The following is a 19,153-nucleotide window of genomic DNA, read 5'->3' as shown; positions in this document are numbered from 1 at the left end:
AATTAACTAACTACAAGCAGACCAACAGGGACCAAACTTCCGACATTGGTTGGAGCTGAGAAAAAAAAAAATCCCTCAGATCAGTAAAATCAGTTTCCGGGGTTAGAGGAAAGAGGAAGGAAACCCTCAAGGAGACTCCAAGGACAATTATTTAGATTTCTAGTGCCTAAACTGGGTCTTTTCTTGTCTGACAATTAAAAACAATTGAGGTCATTTCATGTTGGTTTTTTGACTGCTTTCTTATTCAATCACAACCCCGCACTGTGAATCTATTGGACAACATGCCACTAAAGAAAACTTTGGTGTAATATTGTAGGTGGTGCACAGATTACAACATTGGTGGTGTATTTTATTTATTGCTGTTAATTCCAGGAAAACAAATCAACAATTTGCATAAAATCCAAATTCTTTCTAGAAATATATTTGACCTTTCCAGTAACATTTAGATATCAAAGAATACAGTAAACATACAATGGAAGGTAAAAATATACCCCCTGTATATACAGTACAGTTTTTTCAACCTTAAAAACAAATACAACTGGCAGGTTCATATATACAACAGGCATAAAGGATCACATTGTTCTCCACCAACTTTTTTTTTTCCAATCTTGTTTTCCGATTTACCTAAATTAATTCTGCTGCTCTAGTTTTTCATATACACCAATACAAAGACCTCTCTACTTTCTTCAATACAAGCAGAAAGGATTCATACTACTTCAGCAGTTGAAAGCGCTTAGATTAAAACCACTCTTCAACATTTAAACTTAAAGCAACCAATAAAAAAAAAAAATACATTTTTATATCCGTGTACACTCATGAGTGTTTAACATGTATGTGTTTACATTGCACATACCCACCCATGACAGAAGAATCAAAACCATTTATTCCGAAAGGACTTGGCAGAAAAAAGGGCTTGCAAACCCCATCATCTTCAACTGAACAATAGAAAACCCAAGGTTCAATGTTATTATCTCATTCATGTTTTGATTTTGTTTCAAATTTGGTTGAATATCATGCATTGGCTGAGAGTTTCCACCATTTGTGCATGTACATATGTACACAAACACGCATAATGCAGTCAAATATCAATGCTGCATAAACCAAAGAAAAATTCTCCATGAAAGTTTCTTCCATCATGGCTAGTACAGGCAGGTCAAAATGCTTATAGACAGAGATCTACCTCAAGGAGCTACTGAATGCCTTCTGCTAATCCCTTGGCATCTCCACTGGCTGCGAGCTAAGCAGCGGCTCAAATTGGCACCACCTGGTGGCCAAAACCTGCAGTGCATCATTTCCAAAATACTGATTAGACCGCAATAGAACAGAATGTCAATGTGTCTCCCGCTCTGTCCATTCTGCCTCAGTGCACTTAGGGACTTCAGAACTCCTGGTTGCTATAGTGCATGTTGCCAAATAAAAATAAAATACAGCAGCGTTTAACTTAATGACATGACAGACATGATGATTAATAGTGTCTTAGCACGCATTTCACATTGTATCAAGTGGCAAATGCTTCTGGATTAACCCTTTTCAAAATAGAAAGATACTGCCGAATTCCATAAGTTTATGAAATCAAAATAATACATTGTACATTCAAAACACTGTGCCAAAAAAAAAAAAAAAAAAAAATCTCAGCATTACATTTTTAATGTTTTTGTTTGCATTTATTTTCCTTGCTGTACGACAAAAAATGAAACCAAAATAAGAAGGAAGCATAAATATTCTTTAGTGTAAAAAAGGCATTGGAGAGTCTATAATAAATCCCATTTAAACCCCCCTTATATCCAAGATAAAATAATTACCTAGCTTCCATACTCTATACTCCATACTCATACTGGTGTTTTATTATTTGTTTATTTCTATCTATCTTTTTTTTTTTTTTTTTTTTACATTTTAAGAAATAAGTTAGTAAACATGAGGCGGTGTCTCTCGCCAGTGTTCAGTGCAAAAAATACCAGAGGCCACAGCAAAACACCTCAGTGGAGACGAGAGATTCTCCCTCAACTACGACTGGGGAAGTATCAGGCACAATTATTCAGGTTCGCCAGACCCTCAAGCACATTTTAAAATGTAAAACAAACAACAAAATAGTGAAAAAGGACACGGGGGAAAAAAAGCCCTCTGAAAATACAAAGGTCTCTGGAAATGTAATTGTTTTGCAGAACAAGAGAACGCTGCAGTGGTCTTCTGTCCCTTCAGTCAGCATTGTCAAGCGCTTCAGAAGAGTGAGGGGTAACATACTTCAGCCGAAAGCCACCTGAAAGACACACAGAGGAGGGCATCACTGCACGTGTTACAGGAGGAGACAAGGAAAAGAAAGGAAATAAAACAACACTACAATTCCCAGCCTGCCCCTACTGAGAGAGCTTTTCCATTTCAACTTGACTGCGAGACATTTCGTTCAGGTCGTTTTTGCTTTGTGCTTTTTTCTCTCTTTTTTTCTGAAACCCTGCCATACAGATTGGGCAGTCCAGAGCAGGTTCCCGAAAGCTTACAAAGCAGGTGCCTTGTTTTTTTTTTTTGCAAGTAGAAAAAGTGTCTGGTTGCTTCCCCAGCCGATGGTCTTTCTCTAAGTGACTGATGGTCAGATTTCACTTTAGGGGTGGCTGCTGGGGCAGTGGGGGTCCTCTCCACCCTCGCCCCCTGGCTGCGGCAATATTACCTTTCTGTGCTGCGTCAATGGAAGGCTGTTTGCAGTCCTGGGCGAAGTGCCCACTGACCCCACAGTTGTAGCAGGATATGTTGCCGTTCTTCTTCATGCCCACGGCCATGCCGCCGCCTCCGGGCATCATGCTGACCGAGGGGTACACAGGCGGGAAGAAGCGGTTGAAGGCTGCCATCTGCTGCAGTCCGTATCCCGCCTGGCTGCCCAGCACGTGGTCCGAGTGCGAGTGCAGCAGGGGCGGCGGGGCGCTGGCGTAGGCCGAGGGGCCGTGGGGGAAGAAGGGCAGCTGCCCCGCCCCGTTGCTCTGGTGCGCCTGGCTGAGGTAGCTGCTGCTGCACAGCGACGTCAGGTGGAAGATGGGCGGGACGCTGAATACTTGGCGGGGCAGCTGGGGCGGGAAGTAGTAGTTGGGGGCGTGGCCGCTCCCGCAGCTGCCGCGGCAACCGCAGGTTCCGCAGCCCGGCTGCTGCGACGGGGTTGGCTGCTGCTGCGGCTGCTGCTGCTGCTGCTGCTGCGAGTTGCCACAGCTGGTGCTGTTGATGTAGGAGGTGCTGTCACTCTGCGCGGTGCTGTGGGTGAGGGCGGGGCTTGGACTTGGGGCAGGGCCCGGCGTGTGTGTGGGCACCACCGGTGGTACCATGGCCTGTACTTGACTGGCAACTGGGCCGCCCAGTGCCCCCACAGAGGGGATGGCGGTGGAGGGGGCAGGCAGGCTGTATGAGGGGGGCAGGCCGGAGGGCAGGGGCAGCCCCGGGGCCTTGGGGTGGGTTTCAGGGAGGGGCAGGGAGGGGGGCAGGGCGGAGCTCATGACAGGCTCGATGGGCGGGTAAGCGGGCTGCAGTGGCGACACGTAGGCGGGGCCGGGCGGGAGCACGCTGATGGCCCCCACGGGGGGCTGGTGGGTGGGGGGGACGCAGCCCTCTGAGCTGACGGCTGGGGTGGCGGTCTTGAAGCGCTGGACGAGGGGCTGCTGCAGGGCCAGGGTCTGGGGGCCGAATGCAGGGAGCAGCGGGCTGGGGTCCGGGGCCTGCTTCTCGGCCTCTCCACCGGCTGCGGGGACAGTCACCATCAGACTTCCCGTCGCCTTGCTGTCTGCTGCCCCCTCAGGCCCCACCGCCCCCTTCTGGACCAGGTACGGCATGGGGCGCATGAAGGACAGCTGGGGGAATCTGGGAGCACCCAGGGAGCTCTCCAGGCTGGAGCGCACCTCCTTCAGCGGGACGGGCACCAGGGGGAGCACCGTGGAAAAGGCAGCCCCACCCATGCCTTTGCAGGGGAGGAGGTGCTCCGTTTTCCCCCTGCTAGAGTCATCAGAATGACTGTCTGTGTCTGTGGGGAGAGGGCAGAGACACAGGGTCAGTATGGCAGAATGGCACCACTACCTCACACTGCGCAAGAATTCTCTCTTAACAAGTCCTGTCACTTAAAATCTTATCTTTCGGCCTCTCAAGCAGAAAATATTTACACATACAGTTTTAAGTCACTATTTTAAGTCATGCAAGAAATTCTTACCCATTTTCCGAAATTCTTAGAAAAGTTTCAAATTTTCATCCCTTTGGCAATGTTTTTCTAAACATGAGACTTAAAGGGACAATAGGTAAGATTTTTGTGTTAACACATTTTTACAAGACCAATGCAAATCCCTTCCTATCATTAAAAAAGGCTCACTGTCACATGTTGACTCACCCTCTGCCTGTGTTTATAGTCCTTAAAATTCTGGTTTCAAAATATACAGTTGATGGGCCATCACTCTGTACCAAAACATTGCACAGCTGTACAATAATTCGAGCTCATTGGTTGAAAAATGGTTCTAATTGCCACAGCCAATGGCGTGGGGGCTTATTCAGATTGTTCAAGTGTAGCTGCCTAAATTGAGACAATACAACATAGTAGCCAGCGTTGGAGCATTGTTGCTCACGCGTTGTGTCTCAGGTGGACATTTGTCAATTCGGCAAACTAACTAATAGCTAATTTGCTTGTTGCCACCGATAACAAACTGGTATCGTTTTATATCTAGATATGTATTCTCTTTAAGCAATATACAGTTTCAGTGATCGCTTGTCTGGAGTGCAATTTGGGCAGCTACACGTTGCTTTTATCTCTTTACATGTTGAATTATGCTTGTTTAGCTAAACCTTTATTTGTCTCAAACCGTAAGTTGCAGTTGCATCGTTTGTGGTACACCATCAGATCTTAGTTATATAGCCAGCTAGTTTCATAGCCAAATAAGTTGCTTGCTCATAATATAGTTGGTTAGCTAAAGTGAAAACTTCAAAAAGACAAAATGTATAAATAGTGTTGTGCAGCATACTAAAGTCAACAGTTCATAAAGTCACCTGTTCAGCGAAAATGCTCTTACTAGAACACTATGAAAAGACTGTCGCGTTTGTCACGGTCAACTTTCCAAAAGAGTGCATGTTGTGGTTTGAGGGTGTTTGTTGCTCCAATTCCTCTCTTGACCGTTAGGAGTCTGAAATTACCTATTGTACCTTTAAATACTTGTTGAGACGGACTTATTTTTGGGGGTTTTGAAGTGCAACTGTTTTTCACAGCCACTTCCGCACACATTAAAACACCACAAACAAAATCATAATAATCATAAACTATTTTCAGAGAACAAACAATAAAAACATAAAGCAACAGCAAACAGTCCTCCTGTAGCTGAAATAGCTAGGCAGATAGCAAAAGGATGATCACTGGCATAAAACTTTAAATAGCTACAACACAGCCAGCTAATTCTCCAACCAAAAAACACAGAAATATAGTTAGCCAACTGAATGCTAACAATAATAGAGAACCCAGCTGAAAATTCCAGCTCAGGCCAGCTGAGATTCTAAGATGGTTTTTGACACTTCTAGCTGGTCATTTCTGGCCCATGGCATATAAAAGCTGGCCTCTAGCTGTAATTTGGTGGACTAGCTGTCTATGTAGGCTGGTCAGCAAGTGAAAAGCGTCTCCGATCGCCTTGGATTTACTGTCTGGGGCTAGAGATGACACTGCCTGAAGAAGCAGTCGGAATTGATAATAAACAGGGTACAATTGGCCACCAAATTGGGAGAAAAATGGGGAGAAAATGGCATTATGCAGCAAATAAACATACTCGCAGAGCACTTTATTAGGTATTTATAATTTTTTTATTAGGTTTTCTGCTGTTGTGGCCTATCCACTTAGAGGTTTGATGCGTAGTGTGTTCAGAGATGCTTTTCTGCATACCACTGTTGTAATGTGTGGTTATTTGCATTACAGTCACCTTCCTGTCAGCTTTGACCAGTCTGGCCTTTCTTCCCTGACCTCTCTCATTAACAAGGTGGGGTCATCCCTATGTTCCCACAGCCCTATGTTCCCACATTTCTAAGATTAAATTTTTTTTCAAAATTAAATGTTTATTATTGATCGTGTAAACTGAACTTTATATATTTAGATGTCAAAATAGTCCTCAAAGGACAGCACTTGCAGATGCCTGTTCCTGGCACATAAAAGGTTGAAAAGTACTGATGTAGAGCCCTTTCCAGTTTTAAGTGAACTGCATAGACACGCTCCCAACAAGGTGTTTCTGTCTGCAGAACTGCGGCTGACTCTATGTTTTTTTTTTTTATTCTCTGCAAACTCGTGGAAATCCCAGGAGATCAGCCGTTTCTGAGATACTCAAACTGGCAGCAACAATAATTCCACGATCAAAGTCACTTAGATCATATTTCTTCCCCATTCTGACAATTCTGTAGTCTGAAAAACAGATTGACCCCATCTGCATTCTTTTATGTATTTAGTTGCTGCCACATGTTTGAGTGATTAAATATTTGCATTAACAAGCTGGTGTACAGGTCTTCCTAATAAAGTGATCACTGAGTGTACACTAAGTAATAACTACTTTGGGCTCTCAGTAGCCTACCAGTGACATGTTGGATGCAAGGAAATTTCTTATGTTTATTTCAATAGCGAACGTCATGCAACAGATGAAGGAGAGGAGCATTGCTGCCAGTGCAGGCGTTTCCTATTAGGGGTAGACATTTTAATTATGTTTTGTAATATAAAACTAGTTTTTTTTGTTTTATATTTAGTTTTTTGTAACTCCATCAGGGATTTCTGTTGAACAAACGTATTCCCCATGACGTAAGCAAAAAAGCAGTAGTTGTGCTCTGATAATAGTTTTGTGCATACCTCCAGATTATGTGCGTGCTCAAAGCATGGCAAAGTAACTTTGATCATATTTCTTCCCCATTTGGTCTGAAAAACAGCTGAACCTCTTGATCACATCTGCATGCTTTTAAGCATTTAGTTGCTGCCACATGATTGGCTGATTAAATATTGCATTAATAAGCTGGTGTACAGGTCTACCTAATAAAGTGGTCACTGAGTGTGAGTTAATATGGAATACATTTGATTCCTCTAATTTTGCTGATGCTTAATCCATACCATAGTAAGACCATTCAGTCAAGTTTGCAGCCATTCAGATTTATCTTTACAGTAACTTTAAATGGTCTTCATGAACTGGACTTAAAGTCCTGTGAAATGAAACAGGAGAGTGTGGGCTTTGTGCAGAGTGTGCATAGATTTCAGAGGAGAGTGTTGCTAATCTACAAGTGCCACCACATATGTCTCGAATATGGAGAAATCACGAATATAGAGTTTCATGAATATCGTGAAAACACGATGTGGCTGCATCCTGCTAAAACACTGGTTTTTCATGGAACATATTTGCCACCGTTTTAGCCAGTTATAGAGATTTTGGTTGGCAAGACTGTCCCAAGTAACACCTCTGGTTGATTGGGCACCAGTAGTCCAGCTGTACATGGAAAGTTCTCCTCTGATGTAATTCAGAAAATATTATTCAAATATTATTCAAATATTGAATGTCTCGACATTATTGCTTTAGACTCCAGTTTATTAGTAGAAACAGCAGAGTTTAAGACTTCAAGGGGAGCAGAAACGGCCATAGAAGAGGATGCTCTGAGTGGGGTTGTGTCTGATGAAGAACAGGAAGGGATGGTCTGCGGTGAACCTAATTGGGCCACATCGAAACTTAGACTTGACAGCAGTGGCAGCAGCAGCCTCTGTGCCCTCCTCGTTCACCTCCACAAAGGCCTTGTGCACCACTTTGGACACCACCAGGTCATCGCTGGGAGACATGCCAGAGAAATCACTTTTGGACACAAGGAAGGCATCCTTCATGCCCATACTGACCAGAATATCTTCTAGGTCATAGCTCTCTTCCATCTTGAACTTGGGCAGAGCTACATTTACCTCAGGAGTACCCATATTTTCAGGCTGTGTCCACTGAATGAGCTTTTCGTATGTAAGCTCCCTTTCCAACTGTCGGAAAAAAGAAAAGAAAATTGCAAGTGTGGGATTCTCAAAGTTTAGAAACTCTTTATCATATACCATACTCTGCCAAGTTTGAACCCAGTAGGTATCGTCTTGATTGCCTTGGAGCCACGATTATAGTTGATAAAGCCATTCAATTATTGTACCACAAATTCAGTCTTACCCTCTCAAGCCCTGTGGAGTCATCCTCAATCTCTCTGGGCAGAATAATGAGCATGCTCAGCTCTTTACCAATGTAAGGCATCTCCAGAATATGACAACTGACCTCCGGAATGAACCCCAAACCAAATTTGGCCTTCTGGTGCATCATCTGTACTGGCTTACTTTCATTCTGAAAAATTCAAGATGGTGGAAGTCTTTCACATACAGTTGTAAGCAAACATCTGGGCACCCCTGGTAAAAAAAATAATTTATAATTAATATCTTGGTGAACAGAAGCAAACCTGAACTGTAAATGTTAGTTAAACATGAGACCTTTCTGCAAATTATAACTGTTTATAAATGATTTTAAAAAAGGAAAAGGGCCCAGTGCAAATGTTTGGGAACCCTTTTGGATTATTCTTTGTTACTCTTTTCAATGAGTCAGGCGAATATAATTTCAGGACTGAACTTTTTATTCTTTTAACTCCATGACTAAAGTATCAAACTGCAGTGGCTGTTCTGTCTGGCGTGAACAACCATGGCTTCCTCTAAACAGTTGTCCAAGGATGTCAGAATGAAGATGGTTCATCTGCACCAAGAAGGGGAAGGCTACAAAAACTCTCAACATTTCAAACTGCCTATTTCCACTGTGAGAAACATTATTAGAAATGGGAAGATAAATAGAATAGTTGAAGTCAAGGCAATTTTCAGACAGAATGGCCAGAGGAACCCACACATCACTACAAAAGAGCTGCAAAAAAGAGGACAACAGGACACAGGACAACAATACAATATACTTTAAATAACAAAGACATTGGTAAAGACATGGCAGAGTTGCCAGAAAGAAGCATTTCCTACGATTTCAACACAAAATTATAAAAAAGAAAACATTCAGAAGCCTGAAGCCTTTTGGAACAATGTGCTTTGGACTGACAAATCCAAAATTGAACTTTTTGGCCACCACCAAAGAAGGTATTGTTAGGGGAAAATGCCCTTTTTAACATTTCACAGGTGAGCATCGTCTGATGAAACGGATCCAGTGAAAACACAACAATAGCTATTCTTCTCTTTAACTTTCGTATTTATTTGCAAAGAAATGACAGAAAGTGAGAAAGCTTACTGGCTTTCTGATTTGAATCAGACACAGTAAGACTCTTATACACACTTTTCCTGAAGGGGGGGCTTTACCAAAACAAAAAGACATGAAGCTGGCCATGAACATTTATCAGTATTTTGTCTTCTGAATACCCCTTGTTGACCTTGCTGTAAGACCAGAATGTGCTAGCTGAGAAGGCGAGACATTAAGGTCAAAGGCTGTCTGCCTGCTGGAGAGAGACAGAGAAAGACTCATAGTAAGCACTTAATTCAGAAAGTGGTCTCATAGTAATAAGGATTATCACTAAAAGGTTATTTGTAATCATGTGATTGTCTTTATGTTAACACACATTGTCAAATCAATTAAGAAAATTACCCTTACAGTATCTTTTTGAGAAAAAGTGTGAAGCCTTTGTAAAGAAGAACACCTTGCCAACTGTTGTGTGGCAGCTGGGGGCACAGAAAATATTGTGTGAGTGGAAGGAAGAATAGATTCCACCACATATTAAGACATTCTAGAGGCTAATGTTCGAAGGTGAGTCTAGACATTGAAGTTGAAGATTGGGTATTCCATCAAGATAATGATCCCAAGCATACCTCAAAATCAACCATGAAGTACCTCTAGGAAAGAGAGATGAAGGTTTTGGAATGGCCACCACAGTCCCCAGACTTGAATATTATTGAAAATCAGTGAAGAGATTTCAAACATGCCATACATGTTAGAGGTATTCTGCCAGAAAGAATAGGGAACATTCCAAAAGTGAGAATTGAAAGACTCTTAGCTGGCCACAGGAAGGCTTTGCAAGCTGTTATAGTTGCCTGCGGAGGAGTTACAAAGTACTAAATGACAGGGTTCCCAAACTTTTGCACAGGGCTTTTTCTTTTTTCTTTTAAATCTGTAAAAGATTAATGTTAAATAAATTAATAACTGTAAAATAAAAAGTAATCTTGCTTTAAAATGTGTCATGTTTAAATTTGTACCATTTTGAGGTCAGGTTCCCTTCTGTTCACCAAGATATTCATTGTGAAAGCTTTTTCACCATGGGTGCCACAAAGATTTCTTACGACAGTATAAGTAGTGCAAAAGGTTGTTTTTTTCACTTGCACTTCTTTTCAAAATCAACAAAACATGCAATTTGACCAGGGGTGCCCAACCTTTTGCATAACATTGTAAAATGTAAAGATATAAAATAGAACACAAGAAAATAAAGCAGAATTGATCATTCGTCTCTCATGAAAGGAAACATTTCACTTCAAAATAAGGCTGGATTATTGGCTAACACTACAACACTCAGATATAATAAGAGAAAACATGCTCAATCTGCAGTCAGTTCTTCATTAACATTATCATAGAAAGTGATGTCAAGAAAAGACTGAACATCATGGTGGATGAAACCTTCTCTGCATCAGTGCAGGCCACAATTCTGAATGAGAACTCTAGTCAGGAAACTGAGTAAGCATGAGCTGTTACCTTGCTCAATTCGAACGGAACTTCCTTTGTGTTGGCCTCTTTGAATTTATTGTCCCAGTTACCCTTAAAATAGATGGCATTCACCAACACCAGTCTGGTCATATTGTGAACAATCCCTGCTGCCAACAAGTTCTTGATTTTCTCTATAAAAAAATGACAGGAAGTGTTGTACAGATGTGACTGTCATAGTACTGTATAGTAAGATATACTGTGAAGCTACTGAAAAACTGCATTGTTTTGGATATTGCAGATGTGGATCATGCAGAAGTTCATATTCGTTTCCACACCAAACACGTGGCAAGATATTTGAACTGATAAAACCCAGTAGTCTTTGTCTCCTTGATTTCAGTGGAATACATAGGCACTGATGTAAAGCATTCACATTTGTTATCATTTATTAGATGCCAAACAATGGAAACTGACAACAGCAAGCAGCTGTCCACTTCTTGATCATTTCAGTGGAAGATAGAGGATCTGCAAATTTCAAATGAAAGTCTCCTGAACCTATAGATGTGTCTGTAACTGCAGTTACCTTGAGTCTGCTTCTCCACCCAGCTGTTAATCTTCACCCTTTCATCCTCTGCTTTTTTTTTGAAGTCAACAGTCTCCAGCTCTGCCTGATAGAACTTCTTTGTGTCCTGAATGTATTTCTACAGATTTAGAAAGATAGTGAATGCTTAGCTGTGTCTGGCTTTCACCGAAAAATTGATTATTTCCAAAGGATTATATCAAGTTCTGATCAATGTTTGGGAGAGAATCATCCATCCATCCATTATCTTAACCTGCTTATCCTGAACAAGGTCACAGGGGGGCTGGAGCCTATCCCAGCATACATTGGGTGAAAGGCAGGAATACAACATGGACAGGTCGCCAGTCCATCACAGGGCACACACCCCATTCACTCGCACACTCATACCCATGGGCAATTTAGACTCTCCAATCAGCCTGACCTGCATGTCTTTGGACTGTGGGAGGAAACCAGAGAACACGGAGGAAACTCACGAAAACACGGGTAGAACTTGCAAACGCCACACAGAGAGGCCCCGACCGACCGGGATTCGAACCAGACCTCCTTGCTGTGAGGTGCTACCCACTGCACCATCCATGCCAACCATCCGTAATCAATTAATTTTAATTTTTTATCTTTTAATTGAGGTCAGCATCTCAAAATTAAAATGACAATAAACATGCAGTACGAAATAAAATAGGGATTCAAAGCAGGAGCACACCAGTCACTGTGTCATGAATTATGTGTTCATATTCAATGACTGAAATCATCATGTCAAGTTTAAGGTCTTTTTGTTAATTCCTCCAACTGCACAGTGCAGTCACTGGACTTTAAAAAGTACCAGGTCACTGCAATTTAGGTGATATCCATAGCATGTGCTGTAGACCAGAGAGCTGAGTTAGTCATCAGAGATAGATGGAGCAAGTCTTTGAAAACAACAGTTATTTAGTTTTCCTTGCATTGAAGGCTATATGAGGTTCAAGGAGTACAGATTACATACTGTTAAAAGCAATCTGGAAGGCGTGGTCCAGGCTAGGGGAATTCATTTTTGTTCCTTAAATGCATATACACTCACCAAGCACTTTATTAGGAATTTATTGAGCTTATTTTTTAGACTTCTACTGCTGTAGCAAATCCACTTAGAGTCATGATGCATTGTGTGTTCAGACATGCTGTTCTGCATACCACTGTTGTAATGTGTGGGTATTTGCATTACTGTCACCTTCCTTTCAGCTTTGACCAGTCAGTCAAAGTTTGACACATTTTTTCCACATTCTGATGGTTGATGTGAACATTAACTGAGGCTCCTGACCCATATCTACATGATTGTATGCATTGCACTGCTGCCACACAATTGGCTGATTAGATCATTGTAACAGGTAATAAAGTAAAAATGTTCCTAATAAAGTGCTCAGTGAGTGGATATGCACACTCTTTTCAGCCCTAGTGCTGCATTACAATAGTTTTTCAATAAATGCTCACCTCTTTCAACTGAGTAACATAAAATAAACTATTTTTGATACTGTGCCAGATTTGCTAATAAATAAAATCTTAAAAGTATGATCCATTTGGTCAACATAAGTGAATACAGGCTGGAGGCTAACAACACAGAAACTCTGACTGAAAACAAATCACAGTGCAATTACTACCTGATTTCAACACTCATAATGTCTCATTCTCAACTCATCTGATCCTACAATAATCAATTTTACACACATTCCTTTCCAAGTACGTGCATGAATTGGCAAATGTATTGGAAATCTGTGCTGTTCATCAACAAAACATTACCTCCACAAACTCGTAGGATTGCTCCCCATACAGGCGATTTGCCAGGCTCAGAGCATACGGGGCACCCTCTTTGTTGAGCTCAGACATCAGTTTGTTGAATCCAGCATGAATGTCATCATCAGCTTCATGAAGGGGAGACTGAAGACAGGCACAGGCAAGCACTGTGTGACACAGATTTCCTTACAGAAATGCAAGCTAGGCATATCATATTTCAATTTCTTCTGATGAATGAATCATTTTGATGATTCCATTAGCACTTTCTATTATAGCAAAACAATATATGAAACTAAATTCTATATAAGATGTAGCACTGTATCAAAGCCTGTCTTAACAATTATGTCTTATAAATACAATCTGAAAGAGCTTGCTTAAAAACTTTTTCCTGACAAGATAAATTGTCCTATCTTTTTTGTCCTATTCATCAAAAATAGAAATAAGATCAATGTAGAATACTAAAATACTTAAGACACTTAAACCCGGTACCTTCAACAAGCCAAAGGAAAAGGAAGACAGTGATAAAAAAGGAAAGATATTGATTAACACATTTCAAAAAAGACAAGAATTTTGGGATTGAGATTTACATTTAAAGACCAAGGGCCTCATTTATAAACGTTGCGTATGCACAAAAGAATGCGTACGCCACTTTCTAAGCAAACTTTGGCATTTATAAAAAACGAACTTGACGGGAAAATGTGCGGTCCTCCACGGAAACTCTGACCCATGCGTACGCACATTAACTGGAGAAATTAGAAACTGTTCCTTTAATGCTCGTGACGTAAGACCAGGAAAACGGGAAGTGAAACAGGATGTAAAAAGGTATAAAGATTTGCCGGGAGTTGTGGCTGGGTATGGCTGCTGTAAGGACGTGCTTCGTCCCTGTTATACTTATTAAAGTGTTGTTGAATCTCGCTATACGGGTTCTCTCCCTTCCTAAGTGCAACACAACATTTGTCGACGAGAGAAGTCGAAAATGATATACAACAGATGCCACTGTGTAAAATAAATCGAAATGCATTGTTGTTGATTGTACTCTTAAAGGGTTCTGATTTTCTGCATGTTTACACTAGGACTCGGAACTATACTGTACTCTCAGGTCCTCTTTGCACTTGTTCTTGTGTTTAATTTGCACTTTGTTGTACGTCGCTCTGGATAAGAGCGTCTGCTAAATGCCATGCAATGTAATGTAATGTAATGAAATATTACCTCTCACGTATCATATACGAAGAGTTAATTTGCAAAAACGGATAAAAGCCTCTCTTACAACGAATAAACAAACAGCGGTTTGATTGATGCTCCCTGGAGTGCCCAAAAAATATGATTTAGGATGATAAATATGAACGGAGTTGTTGTAAAATCCCTCAAATATGTAGACGAATTGTTAAACAATACTTCATGTTATTAAATGTATTCTCATAAATAATATGGTGAACAGTCGGACAAATTGCGCTGCACTGATGCCGTTTACAATGCGTCAGTCGGGCAGATACGAGCATAGTTTCATATATTGTTATCATATTCATATATTATGTTTTATAATGTGTTTATTGTGATACATTTTTGTTCGTTTTATCTCTTAATTTTGTAACTGTGTTTTCAATGGTGCTAGACAAATAACGTGTATTATTATTTATTATTATCATCGTCATCATCACATTCGTTGTGCAGAAATGTTCGTCATTTACAATCAATCAGGATAATTCCCACACCTGTAGCTTTTCAGAGGCAATCAAATGGCTGAAATCCCTTTTCTTGGCCTTCTTTTCAGCGTTTGCCATTGTCGTCTTCGTGAAATGCATATTCATTAGGGGTGTTTCACTGCCTATTTATAGGCAACTGTGGGCGGGACATGAAGCTGGCAAAGTTGCGCCACATTTAGAGTTGATTGTGATTTATAAAGGAAAACTGGCGTGGGACGTGCGTATGCACTGTTTTATAAATCAGAATATTTTTTTGCGTACGCACGTCCTAGGTTTCATGCTTACGCAAACTTTTGACGTGAATCCTAAGCACAGTTTTATAAATGAGGCCCCAAATGTCTTTAAATTAATATTTCGAAAGACATTTTCTAATGTATTTAAATGTCCAATACAAAGTATACAAAAGTATAAGTACAGGGAAGGGCAAAGACAAACTCTGCAAATTGGAAAAGCAAAATTACCTCAACGATAATGTAGCTCACCACTCACCCACCCAAAACCCATTGTTAACACAATTTACAGACATCCCTTGTGGTTAGTAAATTCAGCTGCAGTTACATGTTTTCTCACCTTCAACACCCCTGATGGAAGCTGACTTTTTACTTCTTGTTGTTGCAGTCCAGGAGCTTCAGGTTTCTTCTCTTCTCTAAAGCGAAGCACCTATAGCATTATCAACATTTTAACACCGTGATGACATGCACGTAGACATCTTTAGTAGACACTGAAAATCAAACGACAGTGTGGCTATAATCCTGTGAACATCATATCAAGCCTTGCGTCAACATACTCTTAACAAACTTTTTATTTCACTCTGGATTGACCATATTCATAGGGGGAAAAACTTGGCAAAAGAGAACATTTAACATTTGTAACACTGATGTGTTCATTTCACCGCCATGTGTTATGTTCTGTCATACTGTATGTATTGCAATGCACTTGAAATTGTATATACCTACATTATTATGGATAGTACTGTATTGTACTGGTGATTGCGATTCTATAATTTTATGTTGCTATTTGACCCTGCCTTGGCTTGGAGGTTTTAATCTCAATGTGAATTCCCAGTCAAATAAAGGTTAATATATTTGAGAAACTGTATAAATCCGGCATATTTAATAGCTCTCTTGGAGCAAGCTCCGACTGTACATGTACAGTCCCCTCCAAAAGTATTGGAACAATGCTCAATTCCTTTGTTTTTGCTATACACTGAAGACAATTGAGTTTGAGGTCAAAAGATGTACATGAGAGGACAGATCCGCAGAGTTTCAGCTTTTATTGACTGGTATTTTTGTAAAACAACTTAGTACATATCACCTTTTGTATCAGACCACCCAATTCTTAGGTGAGTAAAAGTATTGGAATGTGACTTTACATGTGAAACAGGTGTTTCTTTTTTCCAAGATGTGTCCTGTTAGATTGATAGGTTAAACAATAAATAGTTCTGAATGTCTACTCTTGGTTTTAGCCTTAGGTTTTGCCTGTGAAGACTGCATTTGTGTTGGAAAAGATGAACCAACATGAGAACTGTCTTTGGGAGAAAAATAAAACATTTTGAAGCTTAGACAAAGGGGAAATCATTGGGGATAGCTTGTACAACAACTTGGAATGTCCTGAAAAAGAAAGAAACCGCTGGCGTATTAAGCAACAGACATCGAACATGTTGATCAAGGAAAACAACAGCAGTTGATGACAGAAACATTGTGAGAGCTGTGAAGAAAAACCGCAAAACATCAGTCAGTGACATCACAATCTCCACAGGGCAGGGGTGAAGGTATCGTAATCACCTGTTTGGAGAAGATCTAGAGAGCAGCAATATAAAGGCTATACAACAAGACGCAAACAATTTATTGGTAGTAAGAATCAGAAGGCGAGATTACAATTAGTACAGCGTCTGCCAAATGACTAAAATGTAAATGTATGCAGCCATGTTGGTGTGTCCCCCTCAGCTGAGGAGATCTCAGATGGGGATGGGGGTGGTTGATGCTGTGATTGTGGACTGCAGAGGGGAATTTGTCAGTGCATCCCCTTGGATTTTAATTTTACTTTCTTCACTTTGTTTGGAGTCCCCCACAGATGGACTGCAAGACAACCGCCAATGCAGCCTACATCCAGCACTGTCCCAGCCGTGTCCTGTGTAATATGTTACTCCCATTTCTCAGAGTGAACAGACACTGCACTAAACATTATTAGCCCTGCCTCTGTTTACTGACCGTGCTGCCTACACAATGGCGGTACATCCTCACAACAGTGGTCAGAATGGTTTTATCTTTTCTTCTTTTAAAAATTTTTTTTTTTCCTCCAAAATATTAGAAAACGGTTTTCAGTAGGCTGATCATCAGGCTGTGACTTGCACCTTAAACCTAAAAGAGCTGCTTCCACTTGACTGACACACCCTGAGCAGTGACTCTCCTCCCACTTGGGCGAGCAGTTAGTCTCAAAATGACCAGAGGCATCGGGATCATCTGGAAAATATTAAATCGACAGAAAACCAGCTCGAAACACGCCAGATGCTGGCTGTAAAATAGAGCCCCTAGTGTTACCCTTGGCTGTACCTGTATCAGCAGGCTTGCACTGCCAGGGTAAACTGCCAGGTAGTCTGGTCTGGAAGCAGCAAGAGCTGAAAGTGCTGGGCGTGTTTTTAGGTACTTTGCAAAACATGAAAATAAATTGGAAAGATGTGATTGAAAAGGCTTGTGCGAAAATGTCTAGGTGGCTTCTTCACAGGTATCTTTTAGAGGTAGGGGGTTGATTTGAAATAACATAATGGCATCAGCTAGTGGCACAAGTTGGCTGTGCCGACACCAACTGAAGGATTCCTCCAGTCAGATCACTGGTTCATTTATTCTCATCAGGGCAGCCCTGGCTTAGGGCAGTGGTGCTGTATCTGCCCCTGCAGGAGGGAGTACAGGGGGCTCATGGCTTTCCGGTTACAGGAGGTTCCTGTTTAAAATTGATGTGAGTTGGAAAGAGACTAGGTCTAGAGCTGGAACGGCACTTGTTCCTGATGGAGCTAGAGCCTACACACAGCTGATTTCACTCACTTTTAAGTCTCTGTGTTGTGGGCATGGATCGATGCACTCTGTGCGAGACCATATGGACAATGGAAGAACTGCGTTCAAAAAATCTGCCTCCTCTGATTTTGGCCAGTGTAGGGGCCCAGTTCGTAAGGGCTGGTCTGATGAAACTGGCCCATTTAAGGAGGTACTGAAATGACTTAGCAATGCATTTACGCAAAAAGAATAAGTAGTTCAAACTGGCATTTGCTTCAGTATAGTCGCAGCAAAAATATAGTTCTCGACAAAAGCAGATTACAAAATGAACTTCAACTTCAGTAAACTTCAACTGTCATATTGAAACATGATTTTTTTTGATGTAGAGAAATGGTATCAAAGATTGTTAGTATATGGCTGATGAGAATCTAAACTGCTGTTTTTGCAACTTTAGTCTTTTTAACAATCTGGCATTTTGGGTATGATATACAGTTTTTCTGTGTGATATAAATATGAACGCAACAATAATTTGACACGTCAACTCAACCACAAGTGGGCAGAGTGGATAGGATTTTTTAAAAGGTGTTTTTGCATAAGGTGTACCTAAGAATGACACCCTCTCCAGTCCTGGTGGGAGCACATGCCATTATGAAAGCCATTGTCTCCTTACTTTCTTACCTGTCCTTTTCCCAGGTAGCCTACTGATTAAGGTGATTGCCAGCACCTGAGTGGGACATTTTAATGGAGGCTGATTCCAGTCATGCTCTCTCTCACAGAATGGCTCACTGGAACTGGCGTGCTGATGCTTCTTCAATAGTTTGTTTGCGAATCTCTTTTACCAAAAATAAATCTTAATTTCACTTTTGATCCGTCCACCTCACTTTGTGTTTGGTCAGTAACAAGCCCTGGCTGTAACAACATTCAGTAAGTCTTCTCAATGGATGATCCCTCTGTAGCTTATTAATGCAGTTGTGTTGTGCTGGGACGTCTGAGAGTGGCACTGTGCCTGGGTGAACTCACCTCAGCTATCTGTGTAGCTGTGTTCCCCCGGGCGCCCATGTACACCATGGCCAGAGCTGAGGAGATGCTGAGTGGAGAGTAGAAGATGTTGTCCGTTTTCTTACTCTCACTTATCTTCTTAAACAGGTCCAAGGAGAACTTGGTATTTGCAGCACCCAGTGACTCCATTGTTGGTCTCCTGGAAGGGCAATCATTTCAGAAAGAAATGCATCATGCAATAGGAATGAAATATCTTTTTGCAACAGTAGAATAATATAGAATATACAGTTCTGGAAAGCTATAGCTACATACACTTGACTCACTCTTTTAAATACTCTTTACATACGTTTGCTTGTTGGTTAAGAAGGAAAACAGTTTTTCACTTTTCTATGGCTGCTATACCTTTACCAAAACTGGTATTTCCAGACACGGCTGACTATGATGAGAATCCCACATATAATATCCACTTTTTTATGA

At 41.2% G+C, this 19,153-nt stretch overlaps 2 protein-coding genes across 5 annotated transcripts; both read right to left on the bottom strand.

The window, feature by feature from the left end:
* Window positions 1-1,009: 1,009 nt before the first annotated feature.
* Window positions 1,010-4,181, bottom strand: LOC133126664 (zinc finger CCHC domain-containing protein 2-like). Its single transcript, XM_061239005.1, has 3 exons — window positions 4,178-4,181; window positions 2,663-3,994; window positions 1,010-2,257 (listed from the first exon to the last, which is right to left on the bottom strand). The coding sequence occupies exons 1-3, from the start codon at window positions 4,179-4,181 to the stop codon at window positions 2,196-2,198; spliced, it is 1,398 nt and encodes a 465-aa protein (XP_061094989.1). The 3' UTR covers window positions 1,010-2,195.
* Window positions 4,182-7,576: 3,395 nt separating this feature from the next.
* Window positions 7,577-18,865, bottom strand: LOC133126930 (leukocyte elastase inhibitor-like). 4 transcript variants are annotated; one of them, XM_061239440.1, is made up of 7 exons: window positions 18,698-18,865; window positions 13,675-13,690; window positions 12,991-13,112; window positions 11,227-11,344; window positions 10,695-10,837; window positions 8,151-8,318; window positions 7,577-7,975 (listed from the first exon to the last, which is right to left on the bottom strand). In XM_061239440.1, the coding sequence occupies exons 1-7, from the start codon at window positions 18,863-18,865 to the stop codon at window positions 7,577-7,579; spliced, it is 1,134 nt and encodes a 377-aa protein (XP_061095424.1). The 4 variants fall into 4 exon arrangements, with proteins under 4 accessions (XP_061095424.1, XP_061095421.1, XP_061095420.1 ...); XM_061239437.1 differs by lacking the exon at window positions 13,675-13,690 and having other exon boundaries at window positions 18,679-18,865; XM_061239436.1 differs by lacking the exon at window positions 13,675-13,690 and having other exon boundaries at window positions 12,991-13,151; window positions 18,694-18,865.
* Window positions 18,866-19,153: the final 288 nt, after the last annotated feature.

The sequence above is a fragment of the Conger conger genome, chromosome 4 (assembly GCF_963514075.1).
Source record: "Conger conger chromosome 4, fConCon1.1, whole genome shotgun sequence".
In the NCBI taxonomy this organism is placed as follows: Eukaryota; Metazoa; Chordata; class Actinopteri; order Anguilliformes; family Congridae; genus Conger; species Conger conger.
This window is presented reverse-complemented; position numbering and strand designations above follow the sequence as displayed.

Bases quoted from the DNA above. Each gene is read 5' to 3' on its own strand.
- LOC133126664 (XM_061239005.1), bottom strand. The intron at 2,258-2,662 runs GTAATATTGCCG...TGTGTCTTTCAG, and splicing joins CATTGACGCAGCACAGAAAG to GTGGCTTTCGGCTGAAGTAT.
- LOC133126930 (XM_061239436.1), bottom strand. From the start codon at position 18,865: ATGGAGTCACTGGGTGCTGCAAATACCAAGTTCTCCTTGGACCTGTTT. The intron at 8,319-10,694 runs GTAACAGCTCAT...TGAATTTTTCAG, and splicing joins TTCCGTTCGAATTGAGCAAG to AATGAAAGTAAGCCAGTACA. The intron at 7,976-8,150 runs GTAAGACTGAAT...TTTTTCCGACAG, and splicing joins ACTCCACAGGGCTTGAGAGG to TTGGAAAGGGAGCTTACATA.